The sequence below is a fragment of the Ambystoma mexicanum genome, chromosome 2q, assembly GCF_040938575.1.
Source record: "Ambystoma mexicanum isolate Mex_15411 chromosome 2q, UKY_AmexF1_1, whole genome shotgun sequence".
In the NCBI taxonomy this organism is placed as follows: Eukaryota; Metazoa; Chordata; class Amphibia; order Caudata; family Ambystomatidae; genus Ambystoma; species Ambystoma mexicanum.
The window spans coordinates 609,505,369-609,528,496 of NC_090924.1; the positions used below are offsets into that span (position 1 = coordinate 609,505,369).

Consider the following 23,128-nt stretch of genomic DNA (forward strand, 5'->3'; position numbering starts at 1 on the left):
AAATGGGGAGCAAAGGGAAAATGCCACATTCTGGAGGGAAGATTGGGGGATGCCGGTTGTGAATCGGAATATAATGTTGGGAATAACGAGTAACATCTGCATTTGAATTATACTGAGACGTTTAGATATTAACCATGTCTTCCAAGGAGGCGCTCTCCTGGTCTCAACCTTGCGCTATGGGTTGTTTTGGGTTGGGGTATGTTTTGTTGTTAGAATGCGATTTGTAGCATGGTTACATGGTACGATTGTTATCATCGGATCCGCATGCTTTAACACCAGGTCTTGTGTTGTACTTGAAAGCACACTGTATAAAACAAAACAAATAAAATATATTAAATAACACTGCTGTGATGTTTTATTGGAAACTGCTGACGAGTAGCACATTATATGTTGAGATAGGTTTTACTTGGAGATACTACGGTTATTTGAAAAGACAGACACAGTCTGCTATGTTTCCTATAAATATGACTTCATATAGCCACAAATAGAATAACAATTGACCTTCTGCACAATTGACCGAATTTAAACAGTCAATTAGGATATATATGGCTGGGGGAAACCCCCTCCAGCCCCCACCCCAATCCAACCCCCACCCCACCCAATCCCCTTACATTATTATTACACTAACCCAACCCATATATATATATATATATATATATATATATATATATATATATATATACATATATATACACACACATATATACATATACACACACATATATATATATATATATATATAAATATAAATGACCATACGGTCAATTGTGCAGGTCAATTCAGACCCGTTATTCGAACAATTGTATCATTCGGGCAATTGTAAACTAACAATTTGGGTGTGGTGGGCAGGGGATTGTTTTAACTTGTTACGTGGCTAGGGAGCGTTTCGTTTGTGTTAAAAAAATGGAGGTAGCCCATGTTCTATTTACATTTAGTTAAACTGCCTCCGGCTACAGGGAAATACATGCAATTGGAAAAGTTTTCCTAGTGATGCCGGCTGTCCGGTCTGTGGTCACAAGCGCGAGGACCTTTCGCACCTATTGTTCTTTTGTATAGGATATGCGGGTATACGCAGAGTGACCTTGGTCCCCGCTCTCAAGAAAACGGAGATCCGTTTACATAAGGCAGCACTCGAGTTTCTTCTGAGTGCTGAGTCAGTTTTTACATCCTGGGCCCTGTTGTCTTTTTTAAAAAGAGCGATGCATTTTAGAATGAATCTATTGAATCTACAAGATGGGGGTAGTTAGCGCCACCAATTCTAATAATGAATTATGTTGGGGGAAAAGTGGTTGAGTCTTGTTTTATGCTTGATTATAATGTATAATTTTAAAATATGCCCTCCTGACTGGCAAGCAAGTGTAAGTTATGATTATCAATGCTGATTGTGTTTTGCAATATTCAGTATCTATTTTTATCCGTCTTTTATTCAATTGGTGCTTTTGTATTATTGGAATTGTGTAAATTATATTTCTTTTTTTGTCGTTTAATGGAAATTTTCTTATTTCCGAATAAACTTGTTTGACCTGAATACCAAATATTATACATTAAAAAATGGCCACTCTCATAACATGTCTAGAACAGTGGCCCGTTGCCATGGTTTGTAATGTATAAATAGACCAGCCTCTAGTGATGTGAAAAGGGAAGTAATTTTCTTAAAGTTCTCTTAGCTCTCCTAAAGGGAAGGGCGTTACACCTGTACATTCTCTTAAAGTAGGAATTGGGAAAATTACAGAGTAGATATAGGTTAAAGCTCAAACTACATTTAACTGAAATCTGCGAGGTGCACTTGATCACCAGTTAAATAAGACCACTCAACTAACAACCTAAAATAACCCACAAATCCACTAGTCCATCTTGCAGTGCAAAAGAAAAACAATTACACTGATGTGAATAGACACAAAAAGATCAATACAAACTGGGGGAAATTCAAATTAAGTGAACTAATAAGAGGCGTTCATTAGCAAACCAGGACACAATTTAAAGAAGGTAGCTGCAATCACGGTAAAGGTAATAGTTATTTTGTGGATATAAAAGCAGAAAAATAAACAGATTACTCTGAACTACTTCACAATAGCAGTAAGTGCTAATTTATAGTACCAGGAAATGAAAAGGTAAACTCAAAATTAGAGTGATGCATTTGTAATTGCAATACGGTTGTTGAACGAGTAAACAAGAAAAGGGGTTTTAGTGACAAATGCTTGCTCGTGGGACAACACGGGCTTGCAAGTAGCTTTTTTTCTGAAATAGTTATCTTGAAGCATTTGGCATACGTATGCGGGAGAAAGAACAGTATTGTGAAGTGATTTCTGAATTCCGGTGTTCTGTATAAGTGTACTTTTCTTGACTGAACATAAATGTGTGTAAATTAAGCGCCATTTGGTAGTGTTAGCAATTAATGAAAATCCACGGATGTAAAATAAAAGTTGTAAACATTAACCTGAACATAACTGAGTGCTGGTTTACTAAGTAGACCAAAAGCAACATCAACAATTTTAGATTACACGCTCAATGATTAGTCAGGATTTACCAACATTCAATAGATCAAACATATGTTCAACTAGAGACTAACAGTGAGTTAATTCTAAAAACATTGCTGGAGTCTAAACGTGTGGAAAGAGTAAATGATACTGTTATTTTTACAGTCAGCAGTACATTGATGTTAAAGTGCGCAAACAGCTTACTGAAGATTCAACCCTGCAGAAGCCACAAACCGTATCCTCCAAAAAGGAAAGGTAAACTTACCTTTACTGTAACTCTCCACACTTCCTATTGCATGGCTATTTCCTAGTCAGAGTGTGTGGGTGCCCTGCAACCTAGTGGTGGGGGTAGATGAGAGCTGCCCATCTTTATCAAAGCCGAGGCAACCATTATGCTGCTGCAGGCCTACGTACATGGCATTAGCCTAATTCCTTGTACAAGTCCAGCCCCACCAGTTGCACAAATAAATAGCGGAGGGGAATTCATTTCTGATCAACAGCAGCCAAGGTTGTCGATAAAGTGTTAATAGGAACGAGGCCTACTAGGAGACCCACAGATTCACCATGAAACGTAAGTTTAACCTTTGTCATGCAATCTTTTCCTTTCCCAATATATAGGTAGCTTTGGCACCACAAATGGAAAGAAAAGAAAATCAGAGGGAACAAAGCTGTGCTGGCCTGTTAACGAGTAATGCAACATACATTTTTCTTTAATTCGGGGACGAGAAGTGCCTCGTATGATCCCAAGAAATGCCCTCTAAATGTCATATGCTGGTCAATGCCTGGAAAATGCAGCCAAATACGCCATGCCATACAGGGGTACCTTGTTCCCAATGGGAGAAAGGGTGCCAAGTCGCCATCCATTTTGGACAAAGCCAGTCCAGTAAACAAACAGAGCGCTCCTTCAGCTGACAAAATGCCTAAACGATTTAGGGTTCACTCTATAAACTAGAAGGGTGTTTCTAAAATAAACGAAGTCAGAAATGGGTCAACACAGAGTGGGGTTCCCTACAGGTGTCCAACACTTTCAGAGTTCAGCATTCAAATCAGAAAGTCCTAAACCAAATCGTAAGCCCCTTCTTTATATACCCTAAACAAAAAAGCAATGCCCAAATGATGTGGCCAACAAAGCTCCATACCTAAAATTAACGAGTCTTTTATCCTCCTGGCTAGTGTGAGGAATCCTTTATACCAAGGGGAAGCCATCCGCTTTGGCACTAGGGAGGTGAGAACACCCCCCCTATGGGACTGGGCAAGCAGGAACTTACTGGGGGCAACCCTCCCCCTTGTAGCACTTACCCTGGTAACATTCTTTCGACTGGATGTTCCTCCCACGTATTAGCTCGAGGGGCGACGCTCCTCATCGGAAGAAAGCTAAAAAACAATCTCGATCTAGAAATATTGCATTACTACACATTAATTGTTTATACGACCTATCAGCATCTCTTCTGATATCAGAGCCTCTGGAACACCTTGTGTCCCATATTGCAAACCAAAGGGTTGTGCCTCATCAGATGAAGGCTCATGCTCCTTACATATAGAAGAAAGTGACTTAAAAGTCCTTTCTTGGAAGTGGAATAAAAGAATCCTTTGATTTTTCAACCTCCTTCGAAGATTTTGTCACTGCGTCGATTTCTTCGATGGCGTCGACAGCTTTGACAATTGTGGTGTTGAAGATTTTTTCGACAAGGGCGTCATCTCTTTCGCTGTCAATGACGAATTTCTTTCTTTTGAAGGAGTATCTTCGACTCGATTGAACCTTTGAAGGTTAGAGGAGTTTTCTCATGGACCTCCAGTATGCAGGGCGCACAGAATTTGTCCTTTGCCCTCGTCGGGTTTTCCCACGACAGGGTCATTACTCTTACTCTTCGAGGGTGTCAAGGCTGCATTCTCAAAGACCTGAAGCATTTTTAGTCAATCTCTCCCATTCGGTTGGTGATGCCCATTTTGTCAGGTAAGTAACCCGTTTAGGGGAGGAACTCGATGGCGACTAGTGACACCTTGTCTTCGTGTGCCTTGAAGACGAGTGGTGAGACCCACTTCTAGATCGAGATTGTTTTTTAGCTTTATTCCGATGAGGAGAGTCGCCCCTCAACTCATCGGAGGATCGCTTTTTTGACAGAGTTGTCTAAAGGGATTTATGTGACCTACCTGCACCAAATTTCCCTTTGCGTTCTTTCAAGGCTTTCACTGTCATCGAAAGGCAGGATCCACACCCTGATGTTTTATGATCGGATCCTAAACACCACAAACGCACCTGATGGGGGTCCATAAAGGAGATCTTTGCTCCGCAGTTGTGGCATTTCTTAAACTCCAGTTTTTGCTGTTGAGCAGCAGTGGAAATGGCTGCGAGATTGCGAAGTTCCGCCACAGGCAAAATCCTGAGCTAAATAGATCCTAAAACAGTGGCGGCTAATTAAGCAACCCTGGAAGGTGCGCAAGGAACAGAACAGGACAAGGTGCAGCTGCTGGCATGCCCGGATGTCTCATGGTGCAGTGATATAGCTGATATTAGCAAAACAAAACGTGCCAATGAGAAATGTTGCCTGAATACGGAGCTGACTTCCAAGCCGGAAGAGTGTAAAAGTAGGAGAGTGCAAAGCTCCTCTGGCCTGCAAGGGGGAGGAGCAAGCAACTCCGCAGATGAGAGTGGATACAACAGGGCCTCCACGGTGTGAGCATCGACATAGTCTGCCCGACGCAATACCATCCGTTGGGACAGGGTGGCGAAACTAATGTACCACTGCGCTTTGCCTGACCCCGAATATCTCTGGCGGTAGTGGAAGGGTCTGCACAATGTTTTGGTACCTGTAAACCCCTAAGAGACACTGCAGAGGAGCAGTCCAATGCGCCGATATCTACCCGCCCACAGCAAAGCTCTGAAGGAGAGACCAGGCCTAGAACGTATGTCAGCAACCAAACAACCCTTGAGAGTGGCGAAGAGGGGAGACCGGGATCTTGTACAACAACCGGAATCAGTACACGACATTGAGTCCTCACATACATAGCTGCGGTGTAACTGAATTCTTGTCAGCCCTACGCCTGCAACCCCCACACCCACACTTCCCAGTGTGTGTCAGATTTCAGGACAGAGCAGTGGAGTAAAAGGCTGTGAAGTGGAGTGACTTGGGAGTAGTTTGGTGGGGGAAAACAAACAACCACCCTGCGCGCACTGTACCAAGAGAGAAATATTGTGGCAACTATACAGCGCATATCAACCCCCCCACTGAGATCAACGGCGATCAGATCTCCGATGCCTTCTATCACCAGCTGACGTGAGTAAACTAGTCCGCACATTGTGAAAAAAGTGGGTCACCAGACACCCCATTAGTCACAGCAAGGGGGTGCTACTGACACTGAATGTCAACCGGCACAGTGAGATAGGGGAGGAATAAACATACCCAGAGCTTGCCTTGTGAGCCACTGAGCATTAGAAGACTCTTCTGTACGTCATATCTATCCGACTGAGAAGGTACAAAACCCTACTAAATACGCCATCAAGTACACTCAGCAACAAGAGGCACAAATAAAGGCATCATATGATCATACCTGGGAAAAGGGGCGAGAACATGATATAACGCATACCAGGAAAAAAGTTGCCACTATCCAATGAAAGGGGAGCTATGCTGGCCTATTTTTTTTTTAAACGTTTTTTATTATTTTATAACACACCAATACATTACAATAGTTAGGAATTTCATGTTCAAGTTTAACATAACGTTACAAAATACGTTCTTCAGTCCCGTTCCCTCCCGCCCCCTCAACTTGAGCCACTGTGTCCATGTCATCAGCCTGTACGTTTTCAGGCGGGTCCATTATCAGCATCATGTCCGTTTCATCATCACTGTGATTGGGCTGGGGGGGGTCCAACCTCCTCCTCACCTCCCCTGCTGACCGCTTCAAACCAAGCGGCCGTTTTTGCCTCTGCCCATTTCATGAGGTCAGCCCACCACAACTCTATCCTAGGCCTATGGGCTGCCTTCCAGCACATTGCAATCCTCCGTTTGGCCAGGATGTATGCCAGGTCTTTCATCTTGCTAATGTGCCTCAAGTACCGTGGCCTAGGGAAACCCCCCAGCATGAATGCCCAGGCCGACTCCACCTCCAGTGTAATGCCTTTTCCTGCCAAGCGAATCTTCAGTTCTGACCAAAACCTTCCCACCTCTGGACAAGCCCAGAACATGTGTAACATCCCGACCTCCTCCTTCCCACACCTAGGACATCTCTGAGTCGTCTGGCCACCAAACCTGGCGATCTTATTGGGGGTCAGATATGCTCTATGCATAACATATAATTGGATCTGTTGGAGCCTCGCGTTCCGGGACACTTTATGATATCTTTGGGCTCTATCCCATAGCCTATCAGACATAGGCTCTCCCACCTCTTCCTCCAAGAGTTGTCTCAATTGGAGCAATTCCTTCCCCACCTTGGAACTCAGTAGCTCATATATGCGGGAAATCTCATGCCCACCCTCCGAGATGTCATATCTCCATAGTGGCATCCGGTTGTTCAGTAAGCACCACTGCCGGCCACTTTTCTCGCACTCGTTTAACAATTCTGGAGTAGGTTATATGTTGCCCTTTATGCACCCCGGTGACCTCAAAACATTTCTGGAATTCCAGTGCCTCCCCTTCTTGCCATATGTCTCCAAGGGTGTCCAGGCCCATCGGTTCCCAGTATCTACGGACCCCTTGTATCAAATGAAGGTCCTCTCTGGATAGCGCTGCCAACGGCACCTGCATAGAGAACGGAGACGGGTATCCCACCATCTGCCATGCCCTGTGCCACACCTCCCAACCAAGCGCCAACAGCCTCGTCATCTCTAGGGCCTTTAGCTTGGACACCCACACCACCTCTCTAAGGTAGCAGGGAGCCGGCTCCATGAATAACAGCCTGGTTTGGACGTTTCTTCTTCAGACAGCCATCTGGCCACATATTGCAGTTGTCCCGCCAAATAATATAACTCAAAATTCGGCAGGTTTATTCCCCGCCCCCATCACATGAATTCTGTAGTTTCCAAAGCGCCACCCTGATCCTGGAGCTGTACCATATGAAGCCCCTGCACAAGCTGTGGAGACTAGCAAAGAAGCGCGTAGGGACCACATGTGGGATATTTACAAAGAAGTGTAACAGTCTGGGCAGAACTACCATCTTAAGTAGAGCAGCTCTCCCCATCATGGCCAGCGGTAGTCTGGACCAGAATCCCATGCTATTATTAATGCTTTTGACTGCCTTTTCTGTGTTGTGTTTATGCTCTACTCCTGTCGTGTGGTATATGTCCATTCCGAGATATCGGAATGACTTGGTTCGCCAGGGTATTGGCAATATCGGCAAGCCCATAGGTAGGACAAGTCTATATCTCCCCAGGGGGAACATGCTAGATTTCTTGGGGTTACCGCTATGCCGGAGAGGGTAGCATATTGTTCCATCACCTCCAGAATGTATTGTATATTCTCTTCTGTGAAGTGCAGATACAAGAGTATGTCGTCAGCATATAATGAAATAAGATGCGGACCACTTGCAGTGCGGATCCTTATTTCCCCATATTGTTGTCTAAAACAGACAGCCAATGGTTCCAACGCTAATATATACAACATGGGCGACCAGGGGCAGCCCTGTCTAGTGCCCCTGCTAAGTTGCCATTTGTCTGAGATAATGGCACCTGTTTTAACCCTTGCAATTTGGGAGCTGTATAACATTTTAACCCACCTGAGATACCCCAGCCCCATTCCATAGCCTTCCAAAGTCGCCAACAGCCAGGGCCATCTTACTGAATCAAAAGCCTTAACCGCGTCAAGCGAGACGATCGCCAGTTCTCCCGGGTCCTCCTTCGTCTGATCAATAATATGATGCAGTCTTCTATGGTTATCCGTTCTGTTCATAACAGGGATGTAGCCTGTTTGGTCAGGATGTATCAGTTTACTAATGACTCGCTTGAGCCTGTTTGCCAGCACTGCCGTACGGATTTTGCTGACTTGGTTGAGCATCGATAGGGGTCTGTATGACCCCGCAGTCCGAGCTAGGCTTACCCGGTTTTAAGAGCGGAATAATCACCGCCTCTCGTAGGGACTCTGGCAACCTGCCACATTCCTACGCCTCATTAAGCATCGCCAGCAGCGGGGGAAGCAACTCTTGTTTGAAGGTTTTGTAAAATTCACTTGGGAGCCCATCTGACCCCGGAGCCTTACAAGTGGGCAGGTGTTGAATCTCTAACTCAATTGGGGCGTCCAGGTCTGCCCGTTCTAAATCATCTAAGGTGGGCAAGCCTATATCTTCTAGCGTTTCCTGGATTTCTTGGTCCCGTGCTCCGCCTGGTTCCTCGTAGAGGCATTTGTAGTATCTCAGGAACTCTGCATTTACTCCCTTCCAGGATCCGGCCTCCCTCCCCTTTGATTTCCCTGATTACCGGCCGTGGTGCCTCGCTCTTATATAGCCAGGCCAGCAACCTTCCCGGTTTGTCTCCCCCCGCATGCTGTCTCTCCACATATTTCTTATATCTTAATTTACATAACCTGTCCCAGTGTTCACTACTAGCTTGTTGTAGCTGTCTCATCCTGACCCCATCCTCCTTGGAGGTGCCTCCCCTACGCATGATGTCTTCCAACTCTTCCTACACTCGCCCTAGCTCTCGTTCTAGGCCCCCCTGGAGCCCTCTGGATTTTGACATAGCCACCCCCGCAATACCACGTTGAATGCCTCCCACACAGTTCCCATAGATTGAACGCTACCAGTGTTAATCTCAAATTACTCCGTGATCACCTCCCTTAAATCCTCCCAGAATCTCGAATCTTGCAGAACCTTGGCTCTGAGCTTCCAAGTCGGAATCCGCGCTCTAGGGGGTTGGTGTCCCACTCCAGGACCAGGGGGGAGTGGTCTGAGAGCACCCTGGCTTTATATTCCACGCTCCTCATCTCATCTACCAGCTCGGCAGCGGCGAACACGTAGTCCAGCCTCGTGTGCAGGTCATGTGGTGCCGCATAGTGTGAGTATTGCCTATCAGCTGGGTGAAGCTGCCATATGCTGGCCTATTTAATAGTGTAGTAGCACTGTCAACATGCGTGCAGTGTAGTTGTGAACACTTTGCCGTTACGTTGGATGCCCCTGGTACATTGTTCGACCCAAATGGAGTGAGGAAGAAATAGGGAATTGCCTGGAGTGCTGTGGCTGGTTATAAGCGATCTGAGTGTAACGCTACAGGAGCAGTAGCGGCCTCTTTGTTCATGTAAACACCTGGTGGGTTGTTGGAGGCACCACAGAAAGACCAGTGGCGCTGAAATAACCACAGCAGTAAACATTCAACCCAGGCTTGTAGCTAAAGTGCGATTGGGGCACTAGCTGTAGCTTATCTGAATGCACAATTAAGAGAAGATGTCGGCACTAACTGAGTACCACCTGACAAAGTGTCACAACAGAACAAGCTCGTCTTAACGACTTCTCCATTTTGACTACTGAGAGATATGCAGCTTCAGCCAATTTGCCGGGGGAGAGGACGTTTTTATTGAGTAGACCCGGGCAAGATGATGAACAGCACGGGGGGAGATGGGCCGATGGATTCCTTTACTAGCTTGCAGACCGCTGCGGCAGGTACCACGACACATCCTAATGGTGACCTACCATAATCATCGGCAGATTACGATCGAGAAGACCACATATTAACGGTGTAAGCTGGTTTTATGTCAATTAATGTCAAATTGGATGACAGTCGCAACAATAGAGTCGCTCAAGTCAAAACTAGAAAATAAAAAGTAGCAGGATAAACGAGGCTGAAACAAGAATCAGTGAAACGGAGGACAAAGCAGGTCAATAACCAGAAAACAGAATTGACTAAGAAACGGCGAGAGGCTTGGCCAGCTACAATGTAGAGTGGACGTGTTCCCAGTGAGCTCCCTGCTTGATCCGAAATACTGCGATCCTTTGAGCAACAGAAAGAACTGATCAAGGCGAATGTGATCCCCATGTATTCAGGAACTCATGAGAAGTATACTGTACTCATTTATGTTATGAAGAGGAAGGAATAAGCTGCAAATGCGACCATAATGAGCGAGAGGAGGAGCCCACAAAATGGCGCCCAAAGACTGAGTGACAGCGAAGGCGAGATGATCACCAACCAGCAGCCGAAAGACCCAGCACTGCAAGCAAAGAAATGCGGCAAGAGCTGAAAGCGCAAGCTGCAGCCAGAGCGTAATCTGCGTGGTGCACCAGACAGGCACTACGCGGATGCGAAGTGCCGAGAGGAATAGGAGATATCAAAGCACACCCAGCTCCCTGCGCGACCCAGCCAACCAAGACATAACGATGGATGGGAACTGGGAAACAGCACCTGCCCCCCACACACATTCGACCAGAGCACGCCTTATTGGGTAGATGAGAGCAGCCGTAGTCTCAGGAGAGACCCGTGGCACGTAAAGCCTGCACACAGAGATAGAGCTGCAACTTAGAATCTTCCTTGACTCCCACAAACATAAGGGAGAAAAAGGCCAGAGTACGGGCAGAGGACCTCCCCTAGAAACAGCGCACGCAGACCTCGGCAGTGAGCAGAAGTGAAGACAGACACGCCAAAGAGCCCCAGGACACTACAGACAAGGCAGTGGAGGGAGAAACAAGCTGGGAAACACTGGGGTGAAGGCGGATCAAAGAACAACGGGATAGAGCATATTGAACGTTGCATAGCCCAGACTCCAGAAGGCTACAGATGACATACCAGACCTCTTGACAGAAATACCAGATACTAGATCATCAGGTGGAAGCGCCTGTCCAAGAGACCCCAGGAGTAGACTGAGGTGAAAGAAAAGTGAGGTCAGAGCCGGAAAACGTATGAAACCACACAAGTACCCCATAAAGGCACTGAATCCTGAAGGAGAGTACTAACTGCTAAGACACCCAGAGCCAAGTCGGAAACAAATAAAAGCGGAAAGTAAAGCAAAGAGAACCCCAGCACTTCCCAGACTACTAGAGGTGTGCGGTACACGGTCAACAGGAGGATAAGACATGTATCCAGTGCTTTCTGGATACGTGCAAAACTAGAAACACAACATTCAAGAAACAACCACTAGAAGCTTGAATCCCTCCACAAGGGACACAGCAGCTAGAATAAAGACAACCAAAAGTAGCTACAAAATAGGAGAGCGCAGCCAATGGTCTCAAATGTTGGAGGGGAAGAGAAAAACAGTAGCACAACCCAAGCATGTGTCATGATGCCTACCCCCGAGCATCCGGACCCAGCCCAGCAGCCTCGGGAGCAGGCATCCAGACATTTATTGAGACCCCAGCAGCCCCGGCTGCAGTCTATCTGGGTTCAGTCCTGGCGCCTTAGGCACCAGGCTCATAGACATTACTTACCTCCTGCAGACCATGCTGCAAATTAATCAAAGCCCACGTGAGGCCTGGATGGGACTATTTTATTACAGGGACTATTTTTTACTCGGGTGTGGTTCTGGGGAACTTCTTACCTGGGACTACTTTGCAGGCTATTTAAACTACGCCCGAACAGCAGCCCATGCTTCGCATTATTCTGCACTTCAGCAGCGTGACGCTCATCGTGCCTGCAGCATCCAGTCCTCAGCCACGCCCGCCTCGAACCTGGACACCAACCTAGAAGAAAGAGAAATAAGAACAAGAACTTACCTTTTAATCTTCACCTGTTCCCGAATTCGCCGCACTTCAGAATTGGAAAAGACACGTTGGAAATAAAAGCATTGCATCGCTAGCAGGCGCGCCGCGCCATACTTACCAGTCTGCCTCTCCCCGGTTCAGCGCTGCAGCCATCACTTCATCACGGCATCCGTGGAACCTGGAAGGGACAAATAGAACAAGGTGAGCCGGGTGCTAACAAAGACAATCAAGCAACCATATTATACTCACCAGAGTTTCCGCTCCCCTAAGCATCTTTCATCTGTGTTCCACCTCTTTAACGGCGCAAAGAGAAAATCCTAGCCTACTCAAGATCAGGCTGAGTGATCCAGAGAGACTCAGAAACTGTGGCAATATATCCGGACTACACATTTCAAGTCCAAAGAAGGCGAGCACAATATGTACCTACAAAAGACAGGCTCAGACGCCAAGGAATCAAATATGTGCTCCTTTACCCCGCTAAATTCAAAATATTATATAAAAGGAAAATCACTGTTCTTTGAATCACTAGAAGCAGCAAACTAATGGATGAACAGAACACAGAAGTGCAAACAGACACGATCCAACGCAGCAAATGAAGCAATCGCCAAAAACAATTGAGAACCAGACACTATTGACACAAAGAAATGGAGAAAAACTTAAGCAGGAACTCCGTACCTTAAGACTACAACACTCCCACCAAAAGCCCTAGGAACATGAATACAATAACCACATTCCTCCTTATTGCAAATACCTTTCTAAACTGGCCCGGGCAACCCACCCCCACACTCAAATCCAAATGGACTAAGAGTACCTTGTGGTACCTGACCACCGACTTCCAAGTTAAATGTTACGTTAAAGTTCAGTTGTTAACGACACAGCCACGGACGTGCCGCGATGGAAGCAGCCTTAGAAGCAAGTTACAAAACAAATGAGGGTCACTGACACAAAAGAGGGTCAGGAGAATGATCACAGAACAACTGGGCAAAAGGCAGTTAAAAAAAGAACAGAATTACAACCGAAAATGGAGGAGAGATCAAGAAAAACCACAAGGACGAACAAATATCCCCAATAGAACGCAAAACAAGGTGTGAAAAACCCAACATCTAGCAATAGAGACATAGAACCAACAACACGCACCAGAAACCCTGAAAATGTTCACATGGAATGTACGTGGCCTTAATAACTATGTTAAAAGAATGAGAGTGATGACGGACTTACACCGCAAAGCCATCCAAATTGCCCTTCTCCAAGAAACCCACTTGACACCTGACAAACAGTCCATATATTTAGCAAATGGAGAAGTAAGGGGTTCAGCTCAGCATACTCCAACTACGCAAGAGGAGTACTCATATGGATTGCCCCGGGAGTACCGCTCCAAATACTACACACAAGCTCAGACTCAGAAGGGAGAGTAATACTACCACACAGATTTATAGACAAGAAAGAAATCTGCATAATCAATACATATGTACCTAATCAGAAGGGTATTCAAAACACTAGTACAGGATCTAACGCTCCTGGAAATATGGCAATGGCCACACCGAGACAAACGATAATTCTCATTCTACTTAGGTGTACATAAGATACACCCGAGAATCGATAATGCTTTTACGGGGAGAGAACACCTGGGGAGCATAGTAAAGGCCTCATATGAAGGCAGAACACCATCTGTCACTCATCCATGACAGTAAGGTGGGCACTCACAGACCACCCAGCACCTATTCCCACATGGAAATTACGAGCATTTTCACCGCAAGATAGCAGTTTTAGAGAACTAAGACTCCAAACAGAACAATAATTTGAGTACAACCTGGGAAGTGTCAAGAGTACATGAACGGTATTGGAGGCTTTCAAAGTAGTTATAAGCGAGTGGCCATAGCTAAAGCAGGTGGAGTCCGTAAGGACCTGGAAAACCAGATATCAGGGGTTCAGGCGGAGATCAGAAACTGGAGGGAATGGAGTCACTGGGGAAGGAAAAAGAAAGCACCCTCATAACATTAAGATAAAAATGCATAGAACAATGGGAAAAGCTAGGCTATTTTAGCTTTGCGAAATATACAGAACAAACACATGGACAGGGCGCCAGAATACCAGGGAAGAAGCGGTGGAAATAGCAGATGAGTGCAGGAATATATGGAGATCGCAGACAGATTAACACTTTTAGGGACTTCTGCAGCAAACTATATGAAGATAATCACATTGCCCAAACCTGTCCTGTGTTCGATTTTTAGGACTATTGACCCTTCCTATTCAGATGAGTTCTGCCCACTCTATGACAACACAATCGCTCTCCTGAAATGTATTACTACTAATCTCCGAAAGTGTCCTGGGGGAAGCCATCTGTTCAAACAACTCAGTGGGTTTCATAAATGCCTATCCCTTCCAACAATGAACTCTCCTGTTTACCAGAGATCATATCTTTCCTTCGCCCTCCAGCACGTGAGCCATCTGCAAACTGACCGCAACCATCTCGTTGACCGGCTTATGGAACCTGTTCCAGGATTGCGAAACACTCCTTGGTACATAGAGCAACCACACCTCATGTTTAATATCTTTTACTAAATTCGAAAAATACTGTCCATACATGTATATGATATGGCATTTATAACGCGCCTATACACAAGTGTTTCAAGGCGCAACGAGGCAAGGGAGGGGAAACAGAGGGAAGACGGAGACAACGATCCTACAAGGCCAGGTGACAATTTAGATTGCGCAAGTGCAGGGGAGGGGGAAGGGGAAAAGTGCAGAGGGAACAGGGATGGGGCAGTGCGGTAAAAAGGATAACAGTAAAATACATATGGTAATAAATAAATTCCGGCCAGCTGGTGGCAAGTGCAAGGGTAGACCTCAGGTGTCAAGTGCTTGTAGGGGCTGTAGGGATGCAGAAATAGTTCCCGAGTGCAAGGGTTGCCAGGGAGGCAGTGCAGGTGTGCAACTAGCTGAGGGGGACCTGGGCCCGAGATCAGAGGGTAGCCAGGTAACCAATTCAGCTTCAGATTCAGCCAAGAGATCAGCAGGGGAGAGGAGGAGAGAAAGCAGAAGCAAAGAGGAAGGTCTTGAGGTGCTTCCAGAACCGGAGATGGTTCTCTTCAAGTTTCAGGGAGGCTGTTCCTAAGGGAGGCCCCACCAGAAGAAAGAGATCTACCACCAACTCGCGGCTTGGAGAAGCGACTGTCTGAGGGAGTTGAGGAGGATGAGCAAAGAGCTCGAGAAGGAAGATATTTAGGAAGAGAGAGCTGAAGGTATTGAGGTCCCAGGCCCTAGAAGGTCTTGTGGACAATGCAGAGGGTTTTGAACTTAATCCTTGCCGCCACTGCAGAGATGTCAGTCCTGGAGAGATACAATTCCTGAGCTTGAGGCCAAGGACAAGTCTCGCAGTCCTGTTCTGGATGAGTTGCAGAGGGCGGAGAGTGGAGGCCGGCAGATTTAGAAAGAGACTGTTGCAGTAGTCCAGCCTAGAGAGAACCAGGGCTCTGGAAACAGTGAGCTTCTGGGGGAAGGAGAGGAGAGGAACGGAAGAATACCTCAGAGGAGGTGCAGCTGGTAGTGTGACTTCTTAGAGACGTCAGATGTTAGGAGAGAAGGAAAGTGTCGAGTCGAAGATGACCCCAAGGTTTTTAGCCTTGCAGGTAGAGGGCCAAGAGAGGCCGGCCAGAGAGTGACAGGAAAGGAGGGAGCAGGTGTGCCGATGAGGAGAATCTCTGTCTTACTGGCATTACGGCAGAGATCATTGGCGGCGCACCAGTCCTGGATGGCGGACAGACAGATGAGAGAAGGAGAAGAGGTGGCCGAGGGGAGCCTGAAAACGAGTTGAGTGTCATCCACATAGCACTGAAAGTTGGGGCAGAGAGCGGCAATGCAGTGGTCAAGAAGTGCCAGGTATTGGTTGAACAGCCAGGGAGAGAGGTTAGACCCTTGGGGAACACCACAGGTAGAGATAGAGGAGAGGAATGACCCAAGTTGGACCTGGGAGGGCTGATCGGAGAGGAAGGAGGTCAGCCAAGCCAGGGCCTGATCAGTGATACCCAGGTTATCACAGAGATGGTTGAGCAGGATGGCATGGTTGACTGTGTCAAAAGCAGAAGAAAGATAAGGACACAAGGTGTATTGGAATCGAGGTTGGAGAGCAGGTCTTCACAGATATTCTGGCAGCTCTGAAGCCAGACTGATGGTCATGGAGACAACTAACAGATTTAGAGTGACGATTAAGCTGGGAGATGGCCAGCTTTTCCAGGGGTATGCCATAAACGGAATGATGGAGATTGGATGATAGTTAGCCAGGCTGGAAGGGACGGCAGAGGGTTTCTTAAGAAGAGGGTGCACAAGGGAGTGATTCAGAGGGGAGGGGAAGACTCCAGTGGCGAAGAAGTGGTTGCAGAAGTCAGCCAGATACCATTATGTGTACATGTTATACCTACTGTGATCACCTCTCATGACCGCCATTCATACAGCTAAACTCCATGTGCACATATTGATCGCCTGCTTCACCTAAGTGTGGAAGGGCCCTCTGTGTCACAATGTTTCAACGTTATGTTTCTACGCACGTGCAAATCTACAAATGTATCGCCTCTTCACAAAATAACACAAAGTAACCTAAATGTAACACTTATCCCATTTACCATAAATATTGTAATATTTGTATCAATTTGCAAAAGTGACAGAATTGACGATGCCATGTGCAACCCCCCAGTCAGTGATATGGCGTGCAAAGGTTGAACTTTTTCAATTTCCCAACAAGATCTTTACCAACCGTTCCTGTAGGGCCTTTGGAGCATGGACTGGCACAACCCGCAGTCGTGGGTGTCATACTCCTCGCACCAAGCAATAAAGGTAAATATGGATACCGACATCTGTCGGCCACAGTCCACACAAGGTTTAAACCCCAAGGCCTTCACAGGGTTGGGCATGGCGTTGAAATTTGAAAAAGCTCGACTAGCATATTCCTAAAGCGAACAAAGTGCGAAGAAAAAGGAACAGAGGTCATGGAGTGCTGTGCCTCAATATATACTGGCCTCAATGTCATGTCCGGCAAGGGGCAGGTAGAGGCGTCGGATGGAGTGGCGCTGCACACACTGGCAGTGGAAAGGTTTCCAAAGAACAGCTGCGCTGTGGATAGGATATAGATGAGGAAGGAATCCATTAGAATATGAAGGTTCCTCCCAGAGGAGTAACTTCAGTCTCTCTCCTTCATTGTCCCAAGAGGAAGAGAGACTAAATGGGTACAATGGGACTGATGGCTTTAAGTTAAATGTTTTTACTTCCTGCTATGTAATTCTTCTGTACGGAGGATTCACATCGCACTGGCAATTATTTGGAGCATATGCTCTTTCAACAACAACTGACCAAGGACTAATTTCAATGGACACATACCGGCGCACAGACCCCACAGTACTGTGCTACTGTTAAAAGATGGCAGCCCAAATGCTGCCTACCCACACAGCGCTCCATTGCTCTCAAGCTAGGTCAGTGCTTTAAACAATACAAAATAAAATATATGACTGGTCCAAAACTGGAGAATGCCGTGGCTGGCAAATGCACCATTATAGGGACACATCCTTTTCACAAATATACGCCAATCAATGCAGCACTGAGTTTCCTACAATAGACTAAAGGCTGTCATGAACCAGTAAGGTTAATCGCATCTAGCTATGCGAAGATACGTGAACAGTACTTGCGTCTTTAGGGTCTAGGACTCCAGCTTGTCAAGGAAAGAATAGTAAACTTGCATTGACAAAAGTGAAAAATGACGGGAACACTGGCTCAGGATCAAAGCATAGAACTTCAGTTTTCACAGAAGATTAAGGTCTTCAACACTCCTTGCGCTGTTCCGCTGGGCGCAGCAGAAGTTCACAAAAAGGAGGAGAAACACAAGAGCATATTTGAAATCCCTAAATACAAGACAGGCAAATGGAGAAAGACATTTCTGCAGAACTCAACAAAATATCTTCAGCTACAATTAGAATGCAAGACAGTCAACCATCCAATTTGTGGATAAGTGTATGGTAGGAAGACCCAGGATGAACTGATGGCATCTTGGCACCAGTGTACAGCATGCATGGGGGAACGTTTACAGGATCTGTAAAATGCTTCTGATCAAAACCTAGTGTGATGAGTCAATAGAAGTACGGTTTAGAACATCAGAAAATATACAATTAATCACATGGAATGTAAACCAGCACACTTACCTTAATCTCAACACAAGACTAATCACAGTTTTGACTTCTTCTTGGGCTGGAGGCACTGTGGTTGCGGTAGGAGCCTAAAAAAAGACAACAGCTCATTTGAACGTCATTTTACAAACTGATGCAGAATGGCAGTCTTTGCAAGTTCTTTCACTTAGTTGAATCAAAATGTGCTGACAACCATTTACCTGCATATGTGAAGAAAGGGTGTTACCTATACTTTCAACTTGCATGGATATGAGGTGGACATTACCCTATGCGTAGTCAAAAACCATGACATTGGCATATGAAAATCTTTCCAGCAACACCTGAATTTAACTATATAACAGATAAAAGAATGTCCAACCAAACTATAGTCCATTTACTATATACGACAAGAGGAAAGCCGATTGATTTTATTTTAGCCTGCCTGCGTTCTCCATCCCATGCAGTCTTAAATACAGGTAATGTTTTCTATCATACAGGTTAGTCACAAGACAACATTTTTTCCTTGCTTGCGTCCTGGGGTAAAGCCCCCAGGGGACTCTCCGCTTATTTGCTCTTTCTCCTTGCTCAGGGCACCTGCCCTTTCTTCCTCCAACTTTTCCTTGAGCACTCTTTTCCCCTGATCAGGGGCTCCACCCTTTTTTCTCTCTGCCCAATCCCTTAATTGGTATCTCTCAACACCTTCTCGGTCTTCCTTTGCCCATACCTTCTTTGCCCTTTTTTTCGACAAGGGACTCTTCTTCCTATGTCTGGCACTGGTACAGAGTTTTGGCCTTTTCACTCAGGGTTTTGACTGGGTTATAGCTTCCACACTTATTTCACCTGAACTTCCTTTGGATAGAATGTGGGCCACATATCTTCACATCCTGTTTTGCCTAACAGTGCCATTCCTTGCTCATCTCTCCCTTGTGCTGGGGCTGCCATATCTCTCTCTGGCCACTACCTCTACTTTTAACTCTGTGGCTATTCCAGAGCCCACTGTATCAACCTGTTTGTAGGCCATGGCCTCAGGCTCTTCTCTCCGGGGATAAGGTGCTACACTCGTCCCCTTCTCTACACTCCTCTTGTTTTCTGTGGTGAATCCTGTGAAATCATCATTGAAACAATGATGTGCCTCCTCTGAGATGGCCAGGGGAAGGCAGCTGCTACCTGATCCTGAATCTGGTGGTGGTATTATGAGGGAGGATCATCTGGGAGGAGAAACATATCGGGGAAAAGTGGTAAGGAGAGGAAGCAGAGAGCCACAAAGGACGTGAACCAGGAGACAAGCTCCAAAGGAGAGCCGCAGCGGTCAGACGTGCTGGGGAAGGACGACACTCGCAGGCACCCGCCTGGAGGCGTCGCATACCAGAACCAGTGGCTGCAGGACCGGGTGAGAGCCTGTCAAGAGGAAGAGGAAAGGTTCTACTGGCAGCGTGGACAGAGTGGCGCGGGAACCGAGAAAGACTCTGGGCGAACTGAGAAACCACCACACAACGGTTCTTCATAATAGACACAAGTTAAGCCGGTGAGTCAGCCAAAAGGAGTAGGGGGCCCCAAGACATGTTATAAAGCAAAAGGATACTTTAGCAGGAAATCTGAATACTGACTCAATAGAACAGAAGAGCAAAAAGGAGTACACATCCCAAATCCCCTCACATGGGATGCCAGTTTGGGGAAACTGGTAACTTGCATTGCCCCAGCCAAGAGACTTTAAGTAAGAGAAAAGAAAGACAAATATTGTAAAATTCTCCTCATATGGGATGTCGATGTGGAGAAACCTGGAACAAAGATTGCCACAACCAGAGAAAGAGATATTAGTAGTTGTCTGCAGTAGAAACTATTCCTAGCAGGCAAATAAACCAGGAAATAAACAGTGTTGTGGAAATAAATCCTCATCCTTAAAAACTATTGTCCAACAAGAGACTTTTTCTTTGTTTTGCCATTCTGGCAAAAGTATTTTATGAGAAAAATACTTGCTTTGACCACCTAAGAAGAATATTCCATGAAAGAAAGATTTGTGTTGACATCTTGAGAAAAGTATTCTATGGAAAAGACTGTTACATCCCCTTAAAAAAATCTTTGGAGGTGAACATTTCAAAAAAGAGAAACCATTGCTTTGATTTTGAACAAGTAGAGACATTTACTTTGGCAGTTTGAGGAAATTGTTGAATGAAAGACATTTATAATTGAACTGAGTAGAATATTGTTTGAACAGAACTCTTTCAAAAGACTTCCTGAATTGATCCAGGGGAAGCGTGGCCAAACCTAGGCACAAGGATTGCTTTGTTGGAGTCAGACTTTTGCATATTTTTGTAGAACTAAAAGCAGAAACATTTCTCTTGTACACTCTGGTTGAATATGTTAGTATGAGGGTCAGATATATTTTGGACACAGGGTCGACTTTCTTTAGTTTTAGTTTGCCAGGTAAGGGATCTTCTTGTTAGGAATGGGACAGATAGGCCTTTATCGCAACCCCTTTTATTTTTAATAAACATGGTAAATGTTGAGAAAAGTACGACTTTGTGTCTGTCTCTCATTTCTGACCCCTCACATTTCCAACTCTCCTTTCCTGAACTCCTCTATTACCTGCTCTGCTGTCTCCTACCCCTCAATTTTGACCTTTCTCTTCTATGATGGTCTTCTCCTTGCATCTTTCTTCAGGAGTTACAGTCAAGCCTGTTCCTTTGTTCTCTAGGTCTTCCAGAATACAGCTATCCAGCAAGAGTGCATGGGCTGCTGCCCTTGCCCTGCCTGTACCAGGAGGGCTCCCCCCTCTGGGGTTAATTATGGACATCCTCTGTAAGACAGTAGACATGTGTGTGTAGTGCATAATCATTTTGAGAGGAATGCTGAAAAACGGTTTCTCCTGTATTGTATTTTAAGTAGGTGTTTCTCTCTTTGATACTAATGAGGGCTTTTTTAATGGAGACTTCACCCCTCATGGTTGCTGTTGTAAGGAAACATTTGTGTTCCTCTTTTCTAGTCTTCTTTTGATGTGGGGGAATTACTGGAGTCCTTTTCGCTGTGTTTGGTTGCAGTTCTACAAAGGGATGCACTTCTCCCAATCTTTCTAAGAGTTAAATGGGAGAAGGGTGCAAGACCACAGAATTTCAACCTTTGGGTTTGGAAATCACTTCTCTAGGGAGTTTGAGCAAACCCCATAGTCTTCTTGCCCCTGAATCTGTACCTGTATCCTCCATTTAGATCTTCCCTGATGGATTTGTTAATAGTTTGGGATATGTAATGCAGCAATCTTTATGGTGTGGGCAAACTGCTTAGGATTTCAAGAAGACTTCCTTCTCCTGAAACCACAGTGGACCCCTCCTGTAGCTTATCTGGGTTTTACCTCGCTGCTAAAGAGGTCTTCTGGAAGACCGTTTCTGTATGTTGGCTTTCCCGCAATGGGTTGGGTGACTTGAACTGGGGATATAACTTAAGTACTGCATTTGTCTTGGCGCACCTGAAGATATCATTCCAAGGACCATGCGATGATGACCACAGGAACACTGCCACAATACTCTGTCCTCTTCAAGAGCTCTAGAGAGTCTAGGTCATTTAAGCCTTTCAATAGGCCACATTGTCCCTTTAAAAACCACTCTTCCCTATATTTACGGTTGGTGCACGTGGATCTAAGTCGCCTGGCCTAAGCAACACCTACCTTCTTAGCCCTGCATCTTCTTCCTTTCTGCTCTTAACCCTTACATCAAGGGTGTCCGAAGTGAAGGGCAGATGAAGAAAAAGGCAATTCCTTTTTGGACCTGTTCGGACCGGGGAAACAGGTAAGCATGCACCAACATGCGTTTTTTCCGCTCTGTCCCCACAGGCCACCCTAAACATCATCCGGCAACTCCAACGTCAACTTCTCCGGTGCTGGAGTGAGGACAGGTGCTCAGTGGCACAGTAGGTTGTGCATTTGTAATTGTTCTCTGCTTGCGCCGCAGCGCGTGTGCCTGCTCCCCCCTTCCTTTGTCCCGGTTGCTTCCTTGGTTGTTGGCCCTCCCCCTCCCTAACTCCCACGGCACACCCATTGGTTGGCGGGCCCTTTAAATCGGCCACCCAAGGCACACCCTGCCGTGGCAGCCCCCTCGGCCAGGGCCCGGAGGCAAAGGACAGCTCCAGTGGAGTCTGCCATGGTAGCACCTAGCCTGCAGGCATCAACCTGCTGCGACTGATCAGGCAAGTCGAATCTGGGTGTGTTCTATTGTGCTGTGCTCAAAAACATAGCCCACAACTTGGCACACACAACTTGGCCGCGTGTGCTCCCTTGCTTCTCTAGCCGCGTTTGCTCCCTCGCATTGTATGTCCCCGCATCTTGTTCCGCCCCCCCCCCTGTGTTTCCCTTCCTTCCTATCGCATCTCAGCCCTTCCCTCTTCGATCTATAGTGTACTATTTGTACTATTGTGACACTGTCTCATGATCCACTGTTTTTCTGGCATTACTTTGCATTGCCTGTATTCTTCTTCTCGGTTCGTGTTGTGTTGTGTGCCTTGTTGACTGTTTTGACTGCGTTTGCTCTCCATGGTTCTTGATATTGTGTTACTATCCACGGTTTGTGGCATCACATTGCAATTGCCTGCATTCTTCACTTCTAGGTTCGATGCTAAACTCTGTTCTGCTTTGATCCTGTATTGCACCTGCATTCTTTACTTCCAGGTTCACTGTTTTGCTTTGCCTTGTTTCTGTACTACATCTGCATTCTCTACTTCTAGATACCCTGTTGTGTACCTTTCTTTGCAATGGTTCTGTACTGCATCTGATTTGTAGGTCTGTTCTTGTTCTTTGTTGTGCCCCCTCCCTTTCGTGTTCCCTCCTGTGCCTCCCTCCTGTCTGCGCACCCCTCTGCATGACCGCTCCTCCCCCTGGCTTGCCTGGGCTCCCCTCTCCCTACC

The 23,128-nt window shown here is 46.1% G+C and overlaps 1 protein-coding gene across 2 annotated transcripts in view; it reads right to left on the reverse strand.

The window, feature by feature from the left end:
* The window catches only part of OXSR1 (oxidative stress responsive kinase 1), a 1,686,100-nt gene that overhangs the window by 300,188 nt on the left and 1,362,784 nt on the right, over window positions 1–23,128 (reverse strand). For both annotated transcript variants that reach the window (XM_069647752.1, XM_069647753.1), the window contains exon 14: window positions 18,275–18,348. In XM_069647752.1, the coding sequence (XP_069503853.1) occupies window positions 18,275–18,348 (74 nt within the window). The remainder of the gene's footprint in view (window positions 1–18,274; window positions 18,349–23,128) is intronic.